This window comes from Podarcis melisellensis (assembly GCF_964234715.1).
Source record: "Podarcis melisellensis genome assembly, chromosome: 7".
Classification (NCBI taxonomy): Eukaryota; Metazoa; Chordata; class Lepidosauria; order Squamata; family Lacertidae; genus Podarcis; species Podarcis melisellensis.
Window position 1 is genome coordinate 31961162 of NC_138539.1, and position 22915 is coordinate 31984076.

Here is a 22915-nt window from a genome sequence, read left to right on the forward strand (position 1 = left end):
CACAGGGGGCTTAACTTTTTGAGAAAACATACATACAATCAGATTCCACTGCTGAAATTCTTAGTGCTTTCTGTAGGAAGTAAGTCCCTCAGAACTAATCACAAACCATAGAAAGGTAACCAAATGGAGTTTAGCTGGTTCTTTTTAATAAATATAATTGGGGACCAAGAACAGCTGGGGTGAAAGCTATTGAACAAGACTCCTTGGAATGTACACTGAGTTTTTTAATATACAGAAATATTTAACAAGAAATATGAATGCCACCACAGTACTTCCTGGTTTCTTTCTTACAGCAGGTAAGAGTGTAAAACAGAGTAACATCTCATTTACTTTTAATAATATAAAAATCAAAACATCCTGCAGAACAGGGGAATTGGGATTTAGTCATTCTTGTGTTTCAAATCACAAGATAGCATATATAACAGTTTGCAAAAAGCAATGTGACTTGAGTAGAAATTGTAAAGGCTCCCATATAGTAGGTAGCCTTGTGTACACTTATTTGATAACTTTATGGAATACAGTAGAACTTCACTAAGTAAACTTAGACTCAGGCTCGAATACTATTTTAATTGTGCAGTGCTGGTCAAATACATGTTCAGAATTTAAAAGTGTATTGTCAGTAGTAGTATTAAATTCTTCTTCTTCTTCTTCATCTGCACAACTACAGACCATGGAAGTTACAACAACTGGAGGGCCACAGCTGCTCCACCTCTGCCCTAAAGGACAGGGACAAGATTGTAGCAGGTCTGCCTTACTTTGCTGGGTTGCCCCTAGAAACCCTCACCTTAAACATTTTCCTCTGGTTGCACCAGGATGGCACTCAGCATCTAAGTAAGATTATCATTTAGAATTATATGTTTATTTATACCCCGCCTTTTTTATGTTTATTTATGTTTATTTATATACCTTATTTATACTCTGACGGACTCGGGACATCTTACAGATTAAAAAAAACTGGGTTTCTAATTTTTGTAAGCCGCCTTTATTTTCGATTTAATAGGAAGCAGAGATTAAACAACCACAAAAAATGAGAGAATAAGGAGATCTAGGCGAGAACCGTTTCAGGCAGCCGACATTGGCGCCCCGCTTATCGAAGGACGGAAATTCTCGACGTCCGCTCGGAACTATCCCTCTCGCCTACTTGGAAGCGACCGCGGCAGCGGTTCCCGGCGCATGCGCTGTCTCCTCGGGCTGGCCGGAGCGCCCACGTGACCCGGACGGGGTGTGGGGGAGGAGGCGAGGAAAGGGTGCCGGCGCTATTGCCGCCGCCGCCGCCGCCGCGCTGCGTCTCTCCGCCTCTGTCTCTGTCTCTCTCTCCCTCCCGGCCCGGGCCGGCGGCTCAGAGAGAGGGAGGGAGGGAGGGAGGCGGATCCATCATGGCGTCTATGCAGGTGAGCAGCTTGCGGCGGCCAGGCTGGGGCGGCGTGTCCTTTCGTCCCCAGGTGTAGAGGGGGAGAAAGAGAGGGGGCACGGGGGGGGGGGCAGAAAGAAGGCGGCGGGCGGGGGAAGGAGGGAGGGCAGAGCGGCGGTTGGCGCGGGGGCGGCTCTCCTCTCGTGCCCCTGCTGCTGCTGCGCTGCTTTCTGTGGATGCGGCTCCGGGGAGGAGGAGGAGGAGGAGGAAGCGGCGGCTGTTGTGGCGTTTCCTGGGCGAGCGGCGGGAGGGACTCCGTGTGAGGAACTTGGCGCCGGAGCGAGGGCAGCCTGGGAGCCGAGCGAGGGGTTTGGGGAGAGGCCGAAGGGAAGCCCTTCCCTCAGCTGGGGGATAAAAGCAGCCGGGCATTTATTGGGGGTCGCGGGGGGGGAGGGCTAGGTGCGCGCGCTCCAGGTTGGGCCGGTACCAGGAACCAGCAGGTGCGTGACCCCCGGCTCTTCTCTCCTTAGGTGTGGTTTAGGGCTGGGGTGGCTTGGCCCGGGCTGCTGCTGCTGCTGCTGCAGCTGTTTGGGAGGCAGGAGGAGGCGCCGGAGAGCTGAATGGGCCTTGCTGGCTTTTGCTGTGACAGGTCTAGTCGCACCTCAGGGTTTCCCTTTAAACTTCTCCCTTTTCTTCAGGGTAATTTTCAGGGCAGGGCTGATACGGGGCGGTTGTTTGGCGGGCGCGATCCATGAGGGGATGATTTAAGGTGGAGGAGGGTCGCTCAAAGTCAGGAAGTGTGGAAAGTCATTCTGACGTCCTTCTCCTTTTTTTTTTATTGCATACGTTAGTCACTGTATGTTTTGCTTTAGGAAGCAAAGCGGCGACGGTAGCGCCGTCCTCTGCCTGATGCTTTGACGTTTCTCCCTCCCTTTCTCTCCCGCTCCGCCCCCCACCCACCCCCTTCTCACCTATTGTGCCTTGTCCTTCAGACTTCAAAAAGGAGAGCAAGCTTGTTTGGTGTGAAATCTCCTGTTCAGATCTGTCCTTCACCCAAAGGTCCTGCAGTTCGCCCCACCACAGAGCTGCTCTGTGGGATTACTGATGTGATGGTGCATGAGAAGCAGTTTAGGAAAGATGCTAGGCTACGAAATCAACAAATCAGCACCATTTATTTATATCATTATTACCTCGTGTGGTGATATTGGGCTACAGCCCTTTGTAGACAAAGTTATACAGTGGTACCTTGGTTTAAGAACAGCTTAGTTTATGGAAAACTTGGATTAAGAATGCGGCAAACCCGGAAGTAGGTGTATTGATTTGTGAGCTTTGCCTTGGAATAAGAACATGTTTCACTTCCTGTTGAGTGTGTTCCATTTGTAAATTGAATCCCCCACTGCTATGGGAAAGCACACCTTGGTTTAAGAATGCTTTGGTTTAAGAACGGACTTCAGGAAGTTTGTAAACCAAGGTACCACTGTACTCGGAATAGACCCGTTGAAATCAGTCATGTTCTATTGTCTTCAATGGCTCTACAACCCATAGAGGTGGACTTACAAGCTTGACCAGCTTAGACAAGTACATCATCCTATGAAATAGGGCTGCCTGTGAAAAACACATATTACAATACTAATGTCTTTTAATGTTCCACTGGGCTTTCTGTTGCTTTTGGATGAAAGCTGAAATAAGCAGTGCATCCAGTGTTGAACCTTTTTTAAAACAAAGAAACAAGGATTTATATCAGTGTTTCCCAAACGTTTTTGGGCAACGGCACACCTGTTTACTGAAAAAAAATCTCGCGGCACACCACCATTAAAGCCCCGCCCCGTGACGTCAGCGCGCAGCGTCACGCCGGGAGGGACGCACAAAAGTGAAAGTTTTTTCCCTCCCCCTTGCTGGGGAACCTCCAAGCTTTGGGGGTGGGAGGAGGCAGCAGAGCGAGGGACTGAGGGACGGCGGCAACTGAGGCGGCGGCGGCTGAGGCAGAGCTGGGAAGGGGGTTTCCAGGGGACACGGCAGCTCCTCGAAAGGCTTCTCTCAGCTGCGCTCAATCCGCCTCGGAGAGGATTTCCCCTCCGGTCCCATGCGTTCGTTTGGGGCATCGCTCCGGCTGCTCCCTCTCCCGCCGCGCAGGAGCGATGCCTCTCTCTGGCTCTCCCTCCGCGCAGGCTGAGGGAGGGAGGGAGGGGCGCGTGTGACCCGTCTCTGCTGGGAGACCAAACCCAGCGAGGCAGAGTCGCGCGGAGGCGCCCAGGCAGCGCTGCCGGCTGCGAGGAGGAGCGCCAGGCAGCAGCAGGAGGCGCGGCCTCTCCTCGCCGCCGCCGCCCCGCCTCTCGCCGCCCGACTCGCCCGCCTCCCTCCAGGCATCTCGCGGCACACGAGGCAACGTCTCACGGCACACTCGTGTGCCGCGGAACACCGGTTGGGAAACACTGATTTATATACTGCTTAATCATCAAAACCTCTGAGCAGTCTGCATAAAATATAAAACATAGGACGATATGTATGTGATTTCAATTTAGAATTGATGTTAAAATATAAGAAGTACAGTAACTACATATTTTAATATCAAAGAACAAAGGATATTTTTAAATTATGTGAAGCAAGATTAAACAAAACATGCAGAACAGGCATCTAATGTTCCAAACAGATCGACAGACAAAAATCTAAACCTTATTTATATTCAGTTTAAATAATACCAGATTGGAGATTAAATTTGCCGATTTTTTTTCAAGAACTTGACTTGTAAAACTGTGTTGGAGCAGTTGGAGAATAGTTCATTTAAATGAAGCCTTTTTTGGATTCACAGAACATTAATGTTTTTGTGAGTTCTCCCCACTCCATCTCTACCACTCAGCTTCTTTTACATTTCCCTTAGCTTTTACACTGCAGAATGAGAACTTGGAAGTTTCTCAGTTCTGTGATCGTTAAAGTGCACTACTTTTAGTCACAATAGAAATTGTGTTGTATTTGTTCTAATTTCTTGGTAACTTTCTGGCATTGTGAAATTCAGCTCTTGTTTCTTATTGTGGATACTGTGCTGTCAGGGGTATTGATTAAACTTTTGGATAATATGCTAGGGATACCTTATTTCCCTAGGCAATTTGATCAGAGAATCAAGTGAAGGTATTTAACATAATTTCCAGCTTTCATGTCTGTATAGCACTCTTGAACACTCTTGTATTCCATTCAGTCTTAGGGAATAATTCATCTGATGACATTTAATTTAAATGTGTAATTCATTCAATTATTGGTGTCACTTCCCTGTTTCCCAGGGTATACTGTATCTCAGGAGAGGGCTTGCCACTTTGGTCTTCTCTACTGTATCTAGTATGGGGCACTAGATATTTAGTAGCAAGAAATTGCCCAAAGAGGCCACATTTATAAAAGAATTCTGCATTTTCTATGGCACTGCACCAGTTTAATTGCCTAGAGCAGAACTTTCCAAACTTTTCATGTTGGTGACACACTTTTAGACATGCATCATTTCGCAACACTGCAGTTCAGTTTTACAAGCAAATTGGTGATGAAACTAACTCCTTTCCAATCCCAAGGACTGTGGGGAACATTGTGCAGCACACCTACACACTGCAGCTGACACACTAACGTGTCACAACACACAGTTTGGAAAGCTCTGGCCTAGAGAGCTAAACTTTTGTTTATTCTTTTGTGTTGCATGCAAGTCTCCTACTAAGCAAATAAAAAACAATAATGTTTGAATATTTAAAAACCAGCAGTTTAACTTGTGTGTGTTTCATAATCTATTTTACCACTTCTAGCAATTGAAGGTGGTGTCTAAGCAGGAAGTAAGCTAATCTTAGTGCAGTGGATGCATGGTCGTACATTGATACATATCCCCATTCAGCCATGAAGTTTACTAGATGGCCTAAGGTGACTAATTCTTGCTTAATTTTAACTGTGCTATTTTAAAAAATCTGATGTGGCTTGTGTGTGTGATATGTACACACACAGTATATGTATAACACACTGAAATGAAATGCAGCTGAAGGAAAATAAGAAATGCATGTAGCATCATGAAATACCCACCTAATAATATGATGTAGCACTATAAGATTATGCTCTGCTCTGATCACATTTTAGGATTAAACAGTTGAGGATTGGAACATATGTCAAGAACTGACTCGTTGTAATTGGACATGTGAAACCACATTGCTTTTTGGATTGGTTCAGATATAATGAGAAACCATAACCTTTCCTAGAATGGGAGTGAGTTGTTTTGTCATTAGGCATTCCTCTCTCCCTTGCCCTCCCCTTCCATGCACACAAGAAGGATATTAGAAAATTTCACTTCATTTTAAACAAACTAGTTTCCTGTAACATCTAGACTCAATGAATTGTGGTGTTAAGAAAGATAAGTAGAATAGACAGGAACACACCATGCTTTCAAATTCTGACTTGTTCAAAACTATATTTTAAACAGTTCTCTGAGTTTCAACATACAGTAATGGAGAACTGTATCTTATGTGGAAGTTACATTCCTGGCCATCTTGCGTATAAGTAAAATTGTGTAAAGCTGGAACAACCCTTAGAATACCATCGTTGCAGTTACCGATGAGGGATGAATGCAGCTCTTAGTCTTCCTCCTCCTCCTCTCTGTCACTGGATGATGCTTCAGATGATATTAGGACCAGGGGGTTGACTGGTAGCCAGAAGTACTTCATTGTGGTTCAGATCCAGAGGTGGGTTGCATGGCCACATCTAGCGCTGCTGCTGGTGGTTTCTTTGTGAGGAACATTATGATTGGCAGCTGCTGCTGTTGTGTCTTGAGCTTGTCAAACATTTCCTTGAGAGCATCTGTAATCCCATGGATGATCTTGAGGCTGTGTTCCATGGAAGGGTCAAACTCTGCAGTCGGATCATCTGTGTGCTTTATCACTTAGAAGAGTTGAGAAAATTGCTGGCTCATGCTTGCCATCCTCATCATCACATTCTGAACTTGATCTGACCAGTTCCTCTAGCTCTTCAATAGTCAATACCTGTTGACCCTCAATTAGTTCTCCCACTTCTTCCTGGATGAGGTCCACAAAACCACCACCACCCATTTGCCTGACCTTCTGCACAATGTTCTCCACCCCTATGGCAATGGTTGGAAATCCTTTGAAATTGTGTGTGCATTCCTTCTACAAGTTCCACCAGCATGTATTCACTGTTTCAAGCTTGATTGCATCCACTGCCTGTTTGATGTAGGTGATGCAATGAGCAATGTAACCAGTGAGATCACATCTTCATCCAGGATTAAATCCTGATGGCAGCAGTATTACCATTCATCAGCCTAGCTTTCAGGAGAAGCACTTGCAAGCTTGATGAGTTGCAGTCATGTGTACCAGGAAATGTAGGGTTAAAGGAGGGATTTGAAAGTGAGAGAGCATGCAATGCCTTGTCCTCCCTTCACCTGACCTTTCCAATTCCCACTGTCATATCTGCATCTGCCTAGGACTCTGCAAAAGGTAACACCATCAGCTCCAGTATCCCCCGCCTCCCTGCCTATCCAAATACATATTTAATGGGCATGCCTTCCAGTCCCAAAGGCAACCTCCTTTGGTGCTGTCCCCTTCTGGGTCACCACCACTGGTGTCCTGCAGTAGGACTGGTTTTCAAAACCTTCCTCACAGGGCTGCTACAAATGTAGGCACAGCTGGTGCTGATAGTAATGCCCTCACTGTGGAACTCCAGAATAAAATATACAAAAATGAAAGCAAGATAATAATACAAAACTGTGTGTGTGTGTGTGTAATTGTACTACCTCAGCAGGCAAAACTTCCAGAAATATCAATGAAAAAGACATAAAAGTAACCATCCCATCAATGATACTGTCTAGCCAAATATACATTCCTCCCCACTACCAACTGCTTGCTTAGATTGTATACTTAGGCATCTGAGGCAGTCTTGTTCTCAGAACTAGCCAGACTGAAATGTGTCAGGGTGTTGGAATACAACTCACATCAGCCCCTGCTAGCATGGCTAGTAGTCATGGAATCTGAGGCCACTTTAAATTGGCCTGCTATCATTCACTCTGAGCGACTTGACCAGAAAAAGGAGAGTTGAAACTAAATGGAAGGTTTTTCCTGCAGGAAAGGGTAACTTTCCATTGTCTTTCAAAGAGGTACATGGACATTTGTTATGAAATCGATAGGGACTCACCACAGTGATCCATGCGACGGTCATCTCCAGGCTTGACTACTGTAATTCGCTCTACATGGGGCTGCCCTTGAAGCTGACCCAGAAACTCCAGCGGGTGCAGAATGCTGCAGCAAGGCTCCTCACGGGGTCTCTACCATGGGAGCATATTCACCCAGTGCTTTTCAAACTGCACTGGCTCCCGGTAGAGTACAGGGTCAGATTTAAGGTGCTTCTTTTGACCTTTAAAGCCTTTCACGGCCTAGGAGCCTCGTACCTACGGGACCACCTCTCCCGGTATGCCCCACAGAGAGCCTCAAGGTCCATAAATAGCAACACCCTAGTGGTCCCGGGCCCTAAGGAAGTTAGATTGGCTTCAACCAGAGCCAGGGCCTTTTCAACTCTTTTTTCCTTCCTTCTCCTCCTGCGATGAGGCTACATTTTAATATTTTCATGTTTCAATATTTTAAATAAAATAAATAAAAATTATTATTATCATTATTATATTATTATTAAAAACTATAAAGTACATTTAAAACAGTTCTAAACTATGCTGCCACTTCAAAGAGTGCTTGAAAAACTTCTGCATATGTCATCTTCATGTTGCATGTTAGAGCACATGATCTAAATATATGCCAAATGCTTAGTGTTAAATATTTGATAAAACTGTGATTGTATTCCAGTGGCAAAATCTATTTCCTTGAGTCTAGAAGGACACAGTGCCTTTGAGAAGAGATCTCTATAAGGTTTGCTGGAATCTGTTTTCTCCCCACACCCACCTCAGCAGTCCAGGGAATAGGAAGTCTGTGTGCATATCACATATCTCCATTCAGCTTTGACTGTGCTCTCAAGTGACTGTGGTGGTGGTGGGATATGGTAGGCATTTGCAGACCTTCCATTCTCCATAGTAATACCTGTGTGTGTGTATGTGCTGTGCTGTAAAAATAGAAGTCTGAGCTCTATAGGGATCTGTCTCCCTATGGATACTGTGTCCTTACATGAGAACAAATCATGCCTTGCTTTGCATTTGAAAGTAAAGCAAATTTATTATTAAAGTGTGTTGAATAAAGTGTGCTGAATGTAGTAGATGTGAGGTAGGGCAGAGAGAAGGCACAGATAGTTCACCATGTGAAATTAAGGGATGATATGTACCAGGATAACCTTAATTTTTACCTTCCAGCTTTCCTGTTTTCATAGTTGCTGACCCTGTATTTCAAGGCTGCCATAATTGTGTCTAATTTGTTACTATCTAATCATTTTATACTGTATTCGACTTTTACAGAAACTTGTACTAATTCATTCATTTTGCTTCTAATTTCCTTTAAAGATTCTCTTTTTGCTAATAAACTAGTAATTTGGGTGTAAAAAGGGTGGGGTTGAATTCTTTCCCCTTGTTTTAAGTAAACAAATTAGTCATTTGTTACTTCTGTAGCTCCTGAGTAGGTCTGTGATACAGTATAAAATAAGAGAATGCATTGGGGAACAACTGAAGCCTGAGCATTTTTTTAAAAAATACCTATAAGTAAAGGACAAAACTTGTCTCTGCAGCTTGTGTGTAACTTGTGACTGCTGTTAGTGCTGCTACTGTTCTCTAGAAACAGAAATACCAATTATCAATGTAAATTTGTGAAAACTTCCTCTTCCACTTATGTTTGGGGATTTCTTTTACAATGTAGCAACCTGCCAATGTTTGCTTCATTGACATAAAATGTACAGTTCCTTTCCATATTAAAAGCCTGCACCTGAAATGAACAGAAGGACTGTGTGTTCTTCAGTTGCAAGTTAGTGACTAACACCACAATCCAAACCATGGTTTAAGCTGCACAGCCCTAATTTCACTTACCTAGTAGTAAGCCCCATTGAATTAAATAGGACAAACTTTTGAGTTGACATGGTTAGAGTTAGGACATGGTTTAGGATTACAGTATAATTTACAAGGTATTATGTACATTTTCATGCACTCTTTATGCTGGAGTCCCTGAGTACAACAGTTAATTTAAACAGAAAAAGTACAAAATTTCAATTAAACAATAATTAAAATAGCAACAACACAATAAAATATGTTGGCAACCTTTTTTTTTTTAACACCACTATGCAGAACTCTTCATTGCCACCTAACCATGCTGTGTTGGTGGTTCGGATTTCAATTCCCCCCACCCCACTTCCTAGTATGAGAAGGAACCAGGGCAGCATCTATTAATAGTATTTCCCTTTTCTTCCTGTTTTAGGCTTCCTGCACCTTTAAGCAAAGCCAGAATGCCAATATTAAGGGAAGTCTGCTTTGCATAATCTCTAAACCCAGTAAAATCTTGAGATAAATTTTAAAATAAAATCTCTAGCCCTCATTGTAACAAAGGAATTCTGAAGAGACTGAAGTTCAAAAAGGAGACTCTCCAGATGCAGGCCACAATAGCTTAATAGTTTAGGCACACTCAGGGCCTTCAAAACTCTCAGTGAACACCACCTTCCTGTGCCATAAAGCGGAAAGCCCCTCCATTTCTTATGTGGTTTCTCCATACAGTATGGGTGACTATTTGTGAAATACAAGTCCCAGGTTCCACTGGCGATGCAGAGGTTGTGTTCCATTTCTTGACTACTTGGCTACATTTTTTAAAAAAAGAAGCTGCTTATCACTCTGAATATTAATGCTATACACCACTATATGGAATTAATAGTACCAAAGGAAAATAAGTTGTTACACTTCTCAGAAGATGTTTCCAGAAATGTCATACAGAATTAAAAGTTTAGACCAGTGGCTTAGCATTGACACATGTCAGTCTTTTATGATATGAATATTTTTTATAAGTTTTTGACACGTATCATGTAAGCTTTTTTGGAATACTGTTTGTTGGTCAGCAGTAATATGTACCAAACAGTTACAGCTGAAAGGAATATATTCTTTATGAAATATTTAAAAAGCTCCTCCTCCTTTCTTTTTTTAGAAGAGGCTACAGAAAGAACTGTTGGCTTTACAGAATGACCCACCGCCAGGAATGACTTTGAATGAAAAGAGTGTCCAGAATTCAATTACACAGTCAGTGTGTTTACATTTTCATAATTTCTTTTCTAGGTGAAACTGAAAATGGGCAAGATGTTGTGTTTTCCTAACAATATACTGTTTAAAAAATTGTGAGATATACAATATCTGACCTATGCATGTACATTTATTATATTTGCAAGCTTGTTATAGTATACTTATACATAGTTATTGACCTATGCATTTATATTAAATATATTTGCAAGTATGGTATAGTGTAAATATGGGGTTGTATCCATTGCTACTGCACAGGGTTACGCTGGTGCAATGGGATTTGCATTTCCTCTCCTCAGGCCATGTGCCCCCAGGTCTGCTCTGAAGGGTCCCCTAACCCCTCTGAAGCAGATTTTGACAAAAGGGAGTAAACAGGAGAGAAAGAAGTTCATTGTGCTTGCAGAAGTCTCCCGTGCCTGCTGAGCTGTAGCATTGGATATAGTCTATAGTAAGTATTGGATTCACATAATCAGCAGCTGGAGCTGTTCTGTTACTCTCAAAATAGTTGGGTGGCAGTAAAGTTACAGAAGTTTTCTTTATTTGTTATATTTATATCCTGCCTTTCCAAAAAAAATGCCCAAGATGGCATTTTTAAATGAATAAATTAAGAATGCTCTGCTTTTTATCTAGTTTTGGGGCTGTTCATTCTAAATGAAGTCACAAAACTCCACAGTTGGAATGCAGACTGATTTTAAAGGTTTTCTTTCTTCTACATTTTCATGTGAGGTACTGAAATAATTATAAAGTGAAAGGGCAAAAAATCTATGGACAATTGTTCTGTATTCTATAAATATTTGTGTTCATGTTTGTTGACTTATTTGAAGGGAGCTGTGGACACAGTTGTCAGTATAGCATCAAGGTGTCCAATATTCAGAATTGTACACATAGTTTACACAACTGAATTAGGAACTGCTTTCAGCAATGCATGGGTGACTGGCTGGTGCTGTCAGCTTCAAGTGATTTAGGTACAAACATTGCTCACTTGGTGACATGATTTACAAGGGCATTCCTTTTTATAGAAAAGAATGGTATGTGGTTCTGGTAGTTTTGTGAATATTGAGAACCCTTCAGCCTTTTCCCCCCATGAAATAAGAAGTTCAGGTTTTGGGGTTGGCATCACAAAAGATTTCTTGCTATTGCCTCTAACTTTCAATAAAGTTAAATCTTCATTGCTCTTGATTAATTATGAATGCATTCATAATTTTTGTCAAAAGTACAGCAGGACAGTAATTTACAATTTATATTCACAATTTAAACAAAAGCAGCTCTTGCTAGAATTGCAATTTACCTGTCTACCCCTCCCACTTTGAAATAGCTAATATACTTTGTTATTAGAAATTTGAAAGGGTTATAGTCCAAATTTGATATCAGGCACAGTTCTGCTGGCAGGAGGTGGTAGACTGAATGTACAATTCAGAGACTTCCTTTAAACATGGCCAAGGATTAGCCCATGCAATGGGACTTTTAAAGATTTTTTTCTGTAAGCATTAGACCTTCCTCAACATTGAAAGTTGCTTTTGGCCACTATGAGATTAAAAGAAGACCCTTTTCAGTGTAGGAAACAGCTGCTTGCAAACTAGAACTCAAAACCTCCACTAGATATATTGAGTTACTAATTTTTTTCTCTGTGTTGTGTAATTTATTTTATTTCCAAAGATGGATTGTAGACATGGAAGGTGCTCCTGGAACATTATATGAAGGGGAGAAATTTCAGCTGCTATTTAAATTCAGTAGTCGGTATCCATTTGACTCTCCTCAGGTAACTTACACTATCATATATTTAGTTTCAATTTTAAACCACTTGTGTAGCAAAAGCTGATTATACATTGATTACAACTCATTGGGCGAAAGTCATTGCCACTCCAGCAGACATTGTGGAATTTCCCTTTTTCTCTCCTCCCCTGCTCTGGAGGGTTCCCCAATCCTGTGAAGCAGATTTTGGCACTACATAGGAGGCTGAAGTGGGGAAGGGGAAGGCCTCTGTGCATAAGTGGGATGCTACAATTGGATATCACACATTGTCTTATCTCTTCAGGGAGCAATAAGAATAGTTTTTTTCTGGCAGTAAGTGCTGTTTGTTTTTATTTATAATTTTCATTTATATATATTACAACAATTATTCAATCATAATGTTAACATTTCAAACTCCAACTCCCTACCCCCTCTTTCTGAGGTTCTTTACATTTCTTTTCATCTTCCTGCATACTCCAAATTATCTCAACATATTATTTTATATATCTATTCCCATATACAGTATTTTTCGCCCTATAGGACGCACTGGCCCATAGGACGCACCTAGATTTTTTTTGTTGGGGGGGGATAAAGGAAAAAAATTATTTCCCCCCCCCCAGGCGCGGGGCTGGGGCAGGGGAAGCCTGAGCTTTCCCCTCCCCCAGAATGAGACCCAGAGCCATGCCAAAGCTAGGTGCAGATTTGGCATCGCTCTGGGAGCTTGCGGGGCTGGAGTAGGGGGAAGCCCTCCACCAGCCTTCTAACCAAGTCGGAGGACAGCAGGAAAGGCGCACTGCACCTCTCCTGCTGTCCCCCGAGTTTGCGGGGCTGGCGACGAGGAGGAGCAGGCTTCTCCCCCCTGCCAGCCTTCTAACCAATCTACTAGGCATTCGGTACTATCTATATACCATTTTCATATACAGTAGTTTTCTCTTGAACTATAACATGCTGTAAATTTTATATCCACGTTCCATAAACGTTCCCGTACAACATCCATTTCTACATTATGACTAATATTTGTCGCCCAATGGATCATTGAAGATTTCACTTGTTCGTTCTTTGTCTCCCGAGCAAATAAGAATAGTTTAGCCATAAATTGCGCACCTAATTATCCACCATGGCAAGTAATATTGACATTTTGAGTGGCATTCCTGGTTCCAGCAACTGACTGTGAACCATGCCATATCTCTATGCCTTATTCTTAGCACTCAGAGATTTACCTTCGTGCCTGTGACTTAAAAATGGCTTGCTAAACAGGAGCAAACTGGATTAAAGTTTATATGTAACATGGCTAGCTGCTTTTCACTGAAACCTAAAAATGCTGCACATATTCTGTGACATACCTGTATTTATATTAGAATAAAGTTATAAACTCAAAAAGAAAAAAGCAGTCAGTCCTTGGTGGGGCCCCCAAGCCAGCTTAGCCCTCTGAGGACCAGGGCATGTATACCCAGCTGCCCAACCCTCTGCATGGGCCTGGTTAAGGACTTTCCTTTTGTGGACTGCTTTTCAATGAGGTCTGCCTGGCATGTTCGTTGACATCTTTTTGGTGCTAGGTAAAATACTACAGTACCTTTTCTTCTTAGACCATGATGACGTTATTCACTATTAGTGTGCTGCCACAGTTTTCTGCTTTTGTTATTGAATATGAGGAGAAGCTTTGTGTATTTTTCATGAATTGCATGTGTTTTTATGTGAACGTGTTGATGTTATAATGTATTTTTACTTTTGCTCATGTATTTAAATAAGATGTAAATTGATTGGACGCCTTATTGTGTAACAAGCGGCCAACGAGTTTGATAATTAAACAATATCCTTATCTTGGGCAAAATAAAAAATTGGAAAATCTGTGTTGTGTGCATGGAATAAAAGAAGATCTGAAATCATACCTTAGGAATTATTGTATGTGGAAAAGAAGAAGAGAAATCCCATTTATTACATAGTGGATGACCAAGTGATAGACTTTAAAACCTACATATTACATGATAGGGAAAGTAGGATGTAATTGATGTTTTTTCCAAAATTGGAAAAGGAATAATGAGTATGGAATATTTAGTTTGGTTGAAATCATGTCTTTTCATAAGGCATGTTTTGGTCCAATGACTGATGTCATAAAACATGGAAGTTATATAAACTGTGTAATTTCCCTCTCAAATTAAGTAAATTGTAGCTGATGTTTTATATATATATATATATAGAGAGAGAGAGAGAGAGAGAGAGAGAGAGAGATACTGTCAATAAAATGCTAATATATTAATTCTTTATTTTATTTTTAGGTCATGTTTACTGGTGAAAATATTCCCATTCATCCTCATGTTTATAGCAATGGTCATATCTGTTTATCTATTCTAACAGAAGACTGGTCTCCAGCTCTTTCAGTGCAATCAGTTTGTCTTAGCATTATTAGCATGCTTTCCAGCTGCAAAGAAAAGGTAAGTCTTTAGAAATAGCCTTGTGATACTATGAAAACCTCCCATTCTAAAACGGAGGTTTTATTGATACTTATTAATTTTCCCTTTCTAAGTGTGATGGAATAGTTTGGTAGTTCTAAGTTAAGTGATATGCTGGAACTGAAGGTCAAATGAGTCAATATTTACGGGGGGGGGGATATTTCTGTTGAGTAACTGTTACTGCAATGATAAGGTTTTGTGTAGAAGAAAGGCAATTGCTTTTCTAATGCAGTAAATAACAAACATTAGGACTGAATAGTGTATATACCAATTTCAGTTACTGAATTAGTTCATGTAACAAAAAGGAATGTCAGAATATAGCAGAATGCACTTGGTCTGCTCTCCAGTGCACTTACTTGGGATTAAAAGTCCCATTTAACTCAGAGAGATTTACTTCTGAGTAGATGTGCGTAGATTATTGCACTGTAAGGTATGCAAACATTTTATTGAATAATAATTTGGTGTCCATTCAGACAAATGCTAGAATGCTAACCTATGTTAGTTTATTTCAGCAAACATAAATTATAGCACCTTGAAAGTTTTAAAAAATTATTATGCGCAAACAGTCAAAGACAAGAGCTTATATGATTATCATGCATCTCAAGTTCACTTTTATTCCACTGAATCTTTATTGCATAGGTAAAATAACCCTTTCTGCTTAAAAACTATTAGTTTGCAGCACAATCAGAGGGTATTTTGACTTTTCAAGCTGGCAAGAGTTGGAGGAGAAGAAAGCTCCTAAATGTCAAGTTCGCTTATCACTGCTATTAATGCCTTTTTTGCATGTATGTATAATCTTATACTGTATATCAGAAATATACTGACTTGATGGGCCTTTATTGCAGAGACGACCACCTGATAATTCATTTTATGTAAGAACATGTAACAAGAATCCAAAGAAAACAAAATGGTGGTATCATGGTATGTATTGACCTTGAAGAAATAAGCAATGCATCTAAGAGCATTTGAAGTTCCTGGGAATAACAGTGGTTAGATTTGCCTTACTGAACACAATACTGTATGTGAGGAAGAGTGATAGCTTAATGGTAGAGCACTTGCATGCTATGTTGAAAGCCCCAGGTTCAATCCTTTGCTGCATTAGTAACATGTTTAGTTAGAAAAAAAACTATGCCTGAGATTGTGGAAAGCTGCTGGCAGTGAGTGGACACAGTACTATCATATTTGATATAAGGCAGCACTTTGTATCCTGGGTAGTCTTCAATTAAGTTTTACTCAGAGTAGATCTTTTAAAATTAATAGTCCTAACTTAGTCATGTTCATTAATTCCAATGGGTCTGCTCTGAGTAAAATTTCATTGAAGGCCACCCATGTATCCTATGTAAAAATAAGCCTCTGATATCCACAGAGATTGAATTGGATCTGGGCTTTCAGCTAACTGGTGGAATTCTGCTTTTACCAGAGGAAGCAAGGAGGCGAGGCAATTTCTACTAATTTCTGCTTTCCTGTGCCTCCTGAAAATCTGGGGGTTGGGGTATCCTCTGAAATAACATGAGAGATTGCATGGCTACACTGCAGCAGGAAGGGGAAATTGGCAATAATTAGTTCCTCCCCCCATTCCACCAGCAGGGAGCTTCTGCTGGATCTCTGTCCCTTCTGCAAAGTGCAACAGGCCTTCTGTCTGTGGAATGGCCAGTTTGGAACCAACTCAACAAGGCCGTAACACTAGAACCCTTCCAGTCCCCAGCCAAGTTGTGAAACATACAAAGAGTCCCCTTTTATTTTAGGTGTATGTAAGGAGTTGCTGGTCATGCTATATATGGGTACCAGTTAATTGGACTGTATCCAACTGCACAAGGATTTCCACTTCTACAATTCCCTTTCCTCTCCCCGTGTGCTTCTTCAAAATCTCCTTCCCCACTGTGCAAGCCAGGAGGGTAATGAGAGAAAAGCATTCAGAGTATCTTATTAAGGAAAGATCAAGAGCAGAACCTAGTGGAATTCTGAACCTTTTTTCCTTGAAAATCTAGGTCCCATGGCAGTGATAGAGGGAGGAACTGTTGTTTGAGGAAAAGCAACCCTAAAATCTGCTTTGGTTCATAGTTCTTTGCATATCGGCCTTAACTTATTTAAACAGAACAAAGCAATACATTGGTTCAAATTATGTGGTCTGTTTTTCCAGAATCTGTAGTTTTTCATAATTTTACAGGGCTCTTTATTGAACAAGCAAATCAATAAATATTGATCTTGTTACCATGTGTGCTGGTAGGTGATATTTTGGCCTTAAATAACTTTGTAGATTTTGGACATCAATATATGTACATAATTTTGTTTTTGTTTTGCTTTAAAGATGACACTTGTTGATGCCACCATTTTGTGATACTCCTAACAGAAGATAGTCCTACTGAGAAAATGAGCACTTTGATCATTCAGTCTTTGAACTTTTAACCTCTGACTGGAAGTGACAAATAGGCAATGAAGACTACTTCCCTTGACTGCATTTTTACTGGTGTGCATTCTGGGCGCATGTTGATCGCTGGTTCAGTCCATGCTACTGACGTGCTTTTCTTAGTCATACAGTATTAATGCAGGTGTTAGAAAATGTCAGAATTCAATCTTTAAATTTTTTGGGAGAATTCCAGGTCTTCATGTATTGTGCAATAATAAGAATTTCTTGACGGTTTTTGGTGTACCCATTGCCGGCAAAAGATTGTATCAGGAATCTTATACCCCTGCCACAAGAAAAGTTAGACGCATGATAGGGCCTATAAAAAGTTTGTAAGTATATTGGGATTATAAAGTAACCTATCTTTACTTTGAAAGCCACCTAATTGTTTAGATTTGGATTCTGTGCACTGTGATCATAAAACTAGCAACGTGAGTTGAAACATGCTTAACTAAAGAACTAATAAGATCATTGCATATTTACTGAACTCTCAATGTTTTCACAATGAATTCCCCCCCCCCCCCAAGTTATATCAGCAGAGAGGTACGTACTATGTTATAGCCCTATGGTAAAATGGATACCTTTTGTGTGTGTATTATATTTCTGAAACAAAGGTATGAATAAAATAGAGTAGGGGTGATTTAATCAAGGCAAACTTTGTTCTGAAAATGGGAACAGACGGCAGTGACAAAACTGAATTTGCTGCAGTCCATGATTGGGCTTGTTAATATGTACACTAGAGCTGTTTTCCAAGTAGATTGCACACTGTTATTTCATACTAGCCTTCAGCATGAGCCCTGTTGCCTACACAATATTTCATGTATTTATACGTTTGAATTTTTTTGTTTGAGTTCACTGTTTCTTTTGTTGTGTTGTATGTCATATTTGAATGTTACAAAACAATATTTTCACTGAAAAGCTGTCAGAAGATATTTTCTTGTAAATTATTTCTTTACCTTGTAAACATTTATCTTGTCTTCTAATCCTGTACTATAAAGGAAGAAATACATTTTGGACAGAGACGAACTGTTTTGACAAAAAAGTGTGGATCTTTTTATTTAAGTTTAGACAAAAGTATATTTTTCTTACCTTGTCCCATACAGCCATAGCAATTTTTCCAGGTTTTCTCCTTCAAAGATCTGCCTACAACTAGATTTACCTTTTATATAGAAAAACAATTGTTAAACAATAGTAAATTGTTCTTCACCTCTGTGTAATTTTATGATACTGCATCTAGGCTGTCTTTTTAGGAAGCACTGATGTGTCTTTTATAAACTTACTACCTTTACACATATGCAAACTTTCTATTTCAAAGCTCTTTTTAATGTTGCCTTATTGCACTAAAAAGAAAATCAAACCTAGTAGTCAATAAATGAATGTCTGAATTGAGTACAACTCTTACTTGATTTTTAAAGTAAGAACCAGGTCAGCTTAGCTTAAAAAAACCTACTAGGATTGGCTGAAGATATTCTAGCGTTTTTTTTTACTGCTGTGTTGTAACTTACAAATTTTATAGATATGTACATACTACTGTATCTTCTCTAATATTTAAAAGAAATATAATCATTAAACTCAGGGGTGGGTACAAGTCAAATGGAAGAAAATAAGTGTTCTGTATTGGCACTGAATTACAAACTATCAATTTGGTAGGGCTGTTTTAAACAAGAAATTGTTATGTTTTCTATTTTGAGGGAAACTTTATTGGCTTCTTAATCAAAAGTGAATAGATGCTGTGGGTATAAACTTGTATGTAGATGTTCATAGTCCTCCTTTAAAAAATGAGAAGTATCACTCTTCAATTTCTGTTCAAGCCAAAAAAAAAAAAATACTGATGGATTGGAAGGTGTATATCTCTTTATAATTTTCTCCTATCCTATATTTTTACTTGTAAATTAATTTATAACAATCCATTAAGAGATGTATACATACTGATAGTATGCATGAGCAGTAACCACTGAATATTTAATCAGCATCTTCATATTTGCATAAATCATCTAAGGAATGTTGGAAAACTGTGGTTTTTTTCTTCCGTAAAGCAGATTTACATAATTAATCATGTCAAACTGTTCTCTTAATCCACAGTGAAGGAATACCTTCATAGATCTGAAACTTTAGATTACTTTGTCCATCTAAAAGACTAATGTAATTGTTCCCACACTGTGGATTATGTTACAGTATAATTGTTTAAAAGGATGTTAATGTCCATTCTTAAAAACAATCCATGCACAAATTTTCATTTATATAAATATCACAGTATGGATTAAATACAAATTCCTAAACAAAAAATTAAGTATCTGGGTGTTTTTACGCTACTGCTGTGTTCAAAGAACTTGATTGTTATCTAAAAATACTATTAATCGTAATTTAAATCAGGAATAGGCAATCACAAACATAAGACTTCATATTAACAATGAAGTTCTTCTTGCTTTTGTGTTGGATGAAATTACTTGCTTCAGCAATGAAAATTGTTTCATAAGAATTGACCTGCAGGATCAGACCAAAGGCTCATGTAATCCAGCATCCCACCTCCTGCATTAGCCAACCAGATGCTCCTGGGAAGCCAGCAAGCAGGACGTGAAGGCAATAACCCACTTCTAGTGTTGCAGCCCCAGCATCTTTCAGCTGGTGACTTGCTGCTTCAAACCTGGAGGTAGCATATTCCGTTATGACTAGTAGCAATTGACAGTCCTATCTTCCACTAACTTGTCTAAACATCTTTCAAAGTTATCTTAGCTGCTGGTTATCTCCATATATTGTGGCAGCAAATTCCATGAATTAATATGTACTGTGTATGTTCTGCTAATCTATACCATTGGATAACCTTGTGCGTTATGGAAGTGGTAGAAAAAAGCTTATCTCTACCCATTTTATGTGCACGCATATTTAATTTTAAAGAGTGGCTGGAACCCATCAAATGGGTGGGGTATTATTATTATTATTATTATTAATTTCTCCCTGCTAATCAGCTTTTTTTGCCCTAAACTTAAATGACACAGACACTTAAGCTTTCTATTTTGGGAAAGATGCTCCAGCCTCTGATCATTTGGCTTCCCTTTCCCCAACTTTGGGTTGCTCTTTTTGAAATCAGCTGACCAAAACAGTTCACACTATTCTAAATGTGGTTGAACCATAGATTTTATATAAGACGTAATACTGAATTTTAAATTTTTCATATCTCTTTCCTGAAACTCCTTAGCATGGAATTTGCATTTTTAACAGTTGCTGCACACCAAGCAAATAGGTGAAGTTAGGAGCTCTTGACCCAATGTGCACTCATATTGAATTGCATATGCTATGTTATGCCCGTTCTCCCAATTTGGAGAAGTCCTTTTAGAGCTCCTCACAATCTATTTTCATTTTATCACGTGGAATAATTTGATGTGATCAGAAAGCTTGGCCATCTCACTATTCATCCCTATCTCCATAGGACTTATTTTAAAACCATTTGTGTCAATACAAATCATCTCGGGACATCACTTCTAACCTTTCATTGTGAAAATTGTCTGTTCCTCTCTGCTTCCTGCTCTATACCAGCACAGCAGATACCAATCCATACAAGGACTTGCCTTCTTATCCTGTCACTGCTAAATTTACTTAGAAATTCTATTCAATCACTGCTAACCACATTGGAATTCTACCCTATTCACATGCTTTTTGGGATTCATAAGAAATCTGTCATATTGGTAAGGCATGCCTTTCCTTTACAGAAGCCATCCTTATTCTGCAGCAAGACTGTACTTACCGGTATATATCTTTACTAATTTTAGCTTTAATAATACGTTACCCAAATTTACCTGGAACAGACATCAAAATAACTATTCAGTTATTTCCTGGATCTCTTCCTGTATGATATGCAGACTCTGAGATTTGCTAATCATTAACTTGTTGGTAACTCCTTCAGCTTCTCTTGGCACCTTTGACTCCGTCCTTCAGATTCACTCACTCCTCAGGAAAAGAAATCTGTCCATATATAGTATCCACCTTTCCACTTCTGCAGTGAATATGCAAATACTTTGTTCAGTTTTTCTGTATTACCTTTCAACATATCCCTCCCACCCCCCTTGCCCTCTAAGATCCTAACAACTCCCTGGCTAATTTCCTGATTCTGATACATTTAAATGAGTTGTTTTCTTAATGTTTTTAAACAATATGCTCCTGAGATTCCTTTTCCCTACTTGCCTGTCAACTTGTATGTATTTTGCCAAAATCTGTGCACCCAGCCCTGGCTTTGCCCTACATTATCATTCCTTCCAATGAAGACTTTCTTTTATACCATCCTTGACAGACTCTGCTTGTTAACTATACTGACATCTTCCTTTCATACAACCTGTGGTGTACCTTTTAACTGAACTTTGGTTCTTGCAGTTTTAAAACGCCTGCAAGCCCTTTCAATGAAGTTAATCCGCTTCAATCTTCCTTTCAACTTCTTTTTAAGTACATCAACTCATATATTTTTTAAAGAAGTGTCTCTTCAAGTTAAAGAGAACTTGGAACAGTTTACAATTCAAGAGAAATATAATCTCAATTTGCATCTGAGGGTCAGCATGCATGCAGACTGAATTATTGAGAATAACGTGTCTGAAGTAACAAATACCTTTTGAATTGTGTGTGTTCCTTAAAACTGCGGGAGGACACACATCTTTTGTGGGGGTTAAAAAGCATGAGGTGGTAAGCAAATGATTTCACTTTAATTGGTGGTCTTGTCTAGTGCCGGCTTCATTAATGTGCTGAACGCCCTGTGGGTATACTTGCAGAAAAGCAGCAGTTAAGCAGTAGAACTGTAAAATTGCTTGTCTGTTCTGGTCAATAATAAAACAGTTCAAAATTCATGCTGTCAGAGCCACCCGTTTGGTCCCAGCTCACAAGAGACCCAACTCCGATCCGGTTTATTTACAGAAAGTCTTTATTGAAGATCATGGTTGCGTTTACATTCCATCTTTGTGACTCTACGTCTGTAACGTTAGACCGCTGAAGTCCCCTCTGAATCTGTCCCGCCGAGGCACCAATTTAAGAGGCCAGTCCTGGACCACCTCTTCCTCTCCTTCCTTTTCCGCAGGGTCTTTCTGCCCCCCTGGGTTCCCCCTCGCCGGGACTCGCCCGAGGCTGAATCCTCTGACGCCTCTGCCCCCCTCCTTCTCGCTTTGGGGCCGGGCTCCTCCCCAGGGCTCTCCTCACTTCCGCGCGCCTCTACATTTGAACTTGGCGCGCGTACGTTGCTTCTGACCTTTCTCTCGACCGCTACACTGCTCCCGGTGCTGCTCTCCACCCCTTCCGGCTGAGCGCCCTGCTCCGATCTCCTTCCCCTGTCTCTTTCTTGCTCTGCTCCCTCTGACACACTGGTAACTCCACCCCCTTCACTCCGTTCCGGCTGAGAAGCCGGCTCCTGTCTCCAACTCCCACTGGGGCTTCTCCCTTCGCTCCCCTGCTCCTCACTGCTTCCCCCTTGTCCCCCCTTTGGTCTGACCAGGGGGGCCCCCTTCTGGGAGTCCTCTGACTCACTGGTCAGACTCATGGACGACCTTTGGGCATCGTCATCCTCCTCCTCATCTCTCTGGGATTCTTCCCCCTCGCTCTCTGTCTCCTCCCCCATCTGCTCTTCTCTCCCTGAAACCCTGACACATGCTATGAAAACATTGTTCTTCAAAACCTTTAGGAATGTTTTTGAACGTAAAACTGGAGAAAGGAAGAGATAATTAGACTATTGTCAATGATGTTTCACGAAGTGCAATCCCATTCATGCATACTCAGAATGGTGTTCCATCGAGTGCAATAGAACTTATCCCCTAAGTAATTATGTGTAGAATTGCAGT

General features: G+C 40.6%; 1 protein-coding gene and 1 long non-coding RNA gene across 2 annotated transcripts; one reads left to right on the forward strand and one right to left on the reverse strand.

Annotated features, from left to right (window-relative positions):
- Positions 1-1258: 1258 nt before the first annotated feature.
- UBE2W (ubiquitin conjugating enzyme E2 W) lies at positions 1259-18494 on the forward strand. The gene is made up of 6 exons (XM_081919909.1): positions 1259-1391; positions 10432-10523; positions 12177-12279; positions 14528-14683; positions 15547-15622; positions 17010-18494. Exons 1-6 carry the CDS (start codon positions 1377-1379, stop codon positions 17021-17023), a joined length of 456 nt encoding a protein of 151 aa, XP_081776035.1. The 5' UTR covers positions 1259-1376; the 3' UTR covers positions 17024-18494.
- On the reverse strand, positions 17964-21932 carry LOC309374720. Its single transcript, XR_014170671.1, has 2 exons — positions 20900-21932; positions 17964-18264 (listed from the first exon to the last, which is right to left on the reverse strand). It is a non-coding gene; the product is annotated as an uncharacterized lncRNA (long non-coding RNA).
- Positions 21933-22915: the final 983 nt, after the last annotated feature.